General features: G+C 53.9%; 1 protein-coding gene across 1 annotated transcript; it reads left to right on the forward strand.

The window, feature by feature from the left end:
- The first annotated feature begins 1,039 nt into the window (after positions 1 to 1,039).
- On the forward strand, positions 1,040 to 1,852 carry LOC145954900 (uncharacterized). Its single transcript, XM_083069585.1, has one exon. It carries the CDS (start codon positions 1,040 to 1,042, stop codon positions 1,850 to 1,852), a length of 813 nt encoding a protein of 270 aa, XP_082925711.1.
- The last annotated feature ends 547 nt before the right edge of the window (positions 1,853 to 2,399 follow it).

The following is a 2,399-nucleotide window of genomic DNA, read 5'->3' on the forward strand; positions in this document are numbered from 1 at the left end:
AGGTAAACCTCTACACTAACAATGACGTTATTCTGTGTAGGGTTTTTCTGACCTCGCTCAAGGGGGCCGCGCTCAGCTGGTACACCCAACTACCTGCCGAGTCCATTGATACCTTCGACACCCTAGTTAGAAGGTTCACAGCGCAGTATGCGACGAGCTGACCTCATCATGTCACTTCGTCCGCCCTGGCCAGCCTTAGGCAGGACGACAACGAACCACTCCAGGTGTTCATGGAACGATTTGCCGCCACCTCGGTTAAGATCAGAAATTTGAACCCCGAGGTCGCCCTACATGCCATGCTTATGGCACTCAAGCCCGGGCCATTCGCCGACAGCCTATGTCGCGAGTCTCCCCGCGACATGGACGAGCTCCGCGCTCGCGCTGCAGGATACATCCAGATGGAAGAACACTCTACTTTCCGTGACCAAATTCGTGGAAAAGGACCAACGAAGACAGAGCAGAGTCACACGGATAAGGTAAAAGTCAACAATGATAGCCAGTTCAAGAAATCGGCCAGAGCAAATAGAGGGGGAAGATATAACTTGTATACTCCCCTGAACACATCCAGAGTCCGCATTCTGGAGGAGGCCGTTGACAGCAACCTGCTCGGCCTGCCACCGCCAGGCCACACTCCGAACAGTGCGGACAGGTCCAAACACTACCGGTACCAAAAGAATCACGGCCACACCACCGAGGAGTGCCGCACACTCCGAGACCGCATTGAAGAACTCATCCAATCAGGCCACCTCGACCACTATGTCTAGCGAAGTCACCAGGGAAGCTACGGTGGACCAAAACGAGACAGAGGACATGGTTCAGGAGCTCGCACGAACCAATCCTCTAGCTCTCAACTCAATCCCGGCGGAGCAGTGCAAGCCAAGGTAAGCCAGGAAACGGGGCCAGCTCCCCTACGGGGAGTGATTAATACAATTATAGGTGGCTTTGCAGGAGGGGGCGCCAGCAGCTCGGCCCGCAAAAGACTCCTGCGTAACTTCAACTGCGTACACCCTACCACCTCAGCTTCGCACCAGAGCTCACCATGATTACTTTCACCGACAATGACTATGTCGGGGTCAATCCCAACCAGGATGATCCCATGGTTATAGCCGTGGAGTTGGCCAATTGGGAGGTTCACAAGACACTGATCGACCAAGGGAGCTCGGCCGACGTCCTATATTGGCCAACGTTCCTCAGGTTAGATATCCCTCACTCTCTCATACAACCTCACATAGAGCCCCTAGTCAATTTTGCAGGAAAGAGAGTTCACACTCGGGGGTACGTGGACCTACTGACAACTTTCGGAGCGCCTCCGGACACTAGGCGGGTCATGGTTCGGTACCTCCTCGTGGAAGCCAACACTCCCTACAACATAATCATCGGGAGGCCGACCTTGAATCAACTCGGAGCAGTAGTGTCCACCCCACACCTCACCATGAAATTCCCATGGAATGACGGGAAGATTATCTTCGTCAAGGCGAACCAGAAGACGGCACGGCAATGCTACGCCGAAAGCCTGAAGATCGCCTCACCCGATGAACAATGCAAAAGTGGCCCTCCCACCACAGATCACATCAACCACGAAGAAATCACTGATCTCGATCCGAGACCCGACTCTCGTGACAAACGGCCAAGCCCCGTCGACGAGCTCGATGACCTCCAGATCGGAAATTTTCCCGGACAGTGCATAAAGATCAGCAGACAGTTGAGCCTGGAGCTGCGACAACAGCTCGAAGCGAAAATCGTCAAAAATGTTGACCTCTTTGCCTGGTCCAGCGCTGACATGCCAGGAATAGATGCTGACTTCATCTGTCACCAGTTAGCAATACACAAGGAAGCAAAGCCGGTGGCCTAGAGAAAGCGAAAGGTCGGTGGTGAGAGGTGAGAGGCCATCATCACCGAGTCACAAAAGTTGTTGAGCGTCAGCTTCATCCGTGAAGTCAGGTACACCACATGGCTGGCGAATGTGGTTCTGGTGAAGAAGAGTTTGGGGAAGTGGCGCATGTGCGTCGATTACACCGACTTGAACAAAGCATGCCCCAAGGACTTATACCCCTTGCCAAGCATTGACAGGCTGGTCGACGGAGCATCCGGGCACGCCCTCCTCAGCTTCCTCGACGCCTACTCCGGGTACAATCAGATAATGATGTACCCACCCGACGAGGTGCACACGTCTTTCATCACCGACCACGCCAACTACTACTACCAGGTGATGCCCTTCGGCCTCAAAAATGCGGGGCCAACTTACCAGCGACTGATGGATAAGGTTTTTCACCAGTAGATCAGGCGGAACATGGAAGTCTACGTCGACGACATGGTGGTCAAAACCACATCGGCAATAGACCATGCTACCGACCTCGCCGAGGTGTTCGCCCAGATCAGAAAGCACAACATGCGTCTCA

This window comes from Cajanus cajan, chromosome 2, assembly GCF_000230855.2.
Source record: "Cajanus cajan strain Asha chromosome 2, NIPB_CcT2T_4, whole genome shotgun sequence".
NCBI classification, from domain to species: Eukaryota; Viridiplantae; Streptophyta; class Magnoliopsida; order Fabales; family Fabaceae; genus Cajanus; species Cajanus cajan.

Bases quoted from the DNA above. Each gene is read 5' to 3' on its own strand.
- LOC145954900 (XM_083069585.1), top strand. From the start codon at position 1,040: ATGATTACTTTCACCGACAATGACTATGTCGGGGTCAATCCCAACCAG.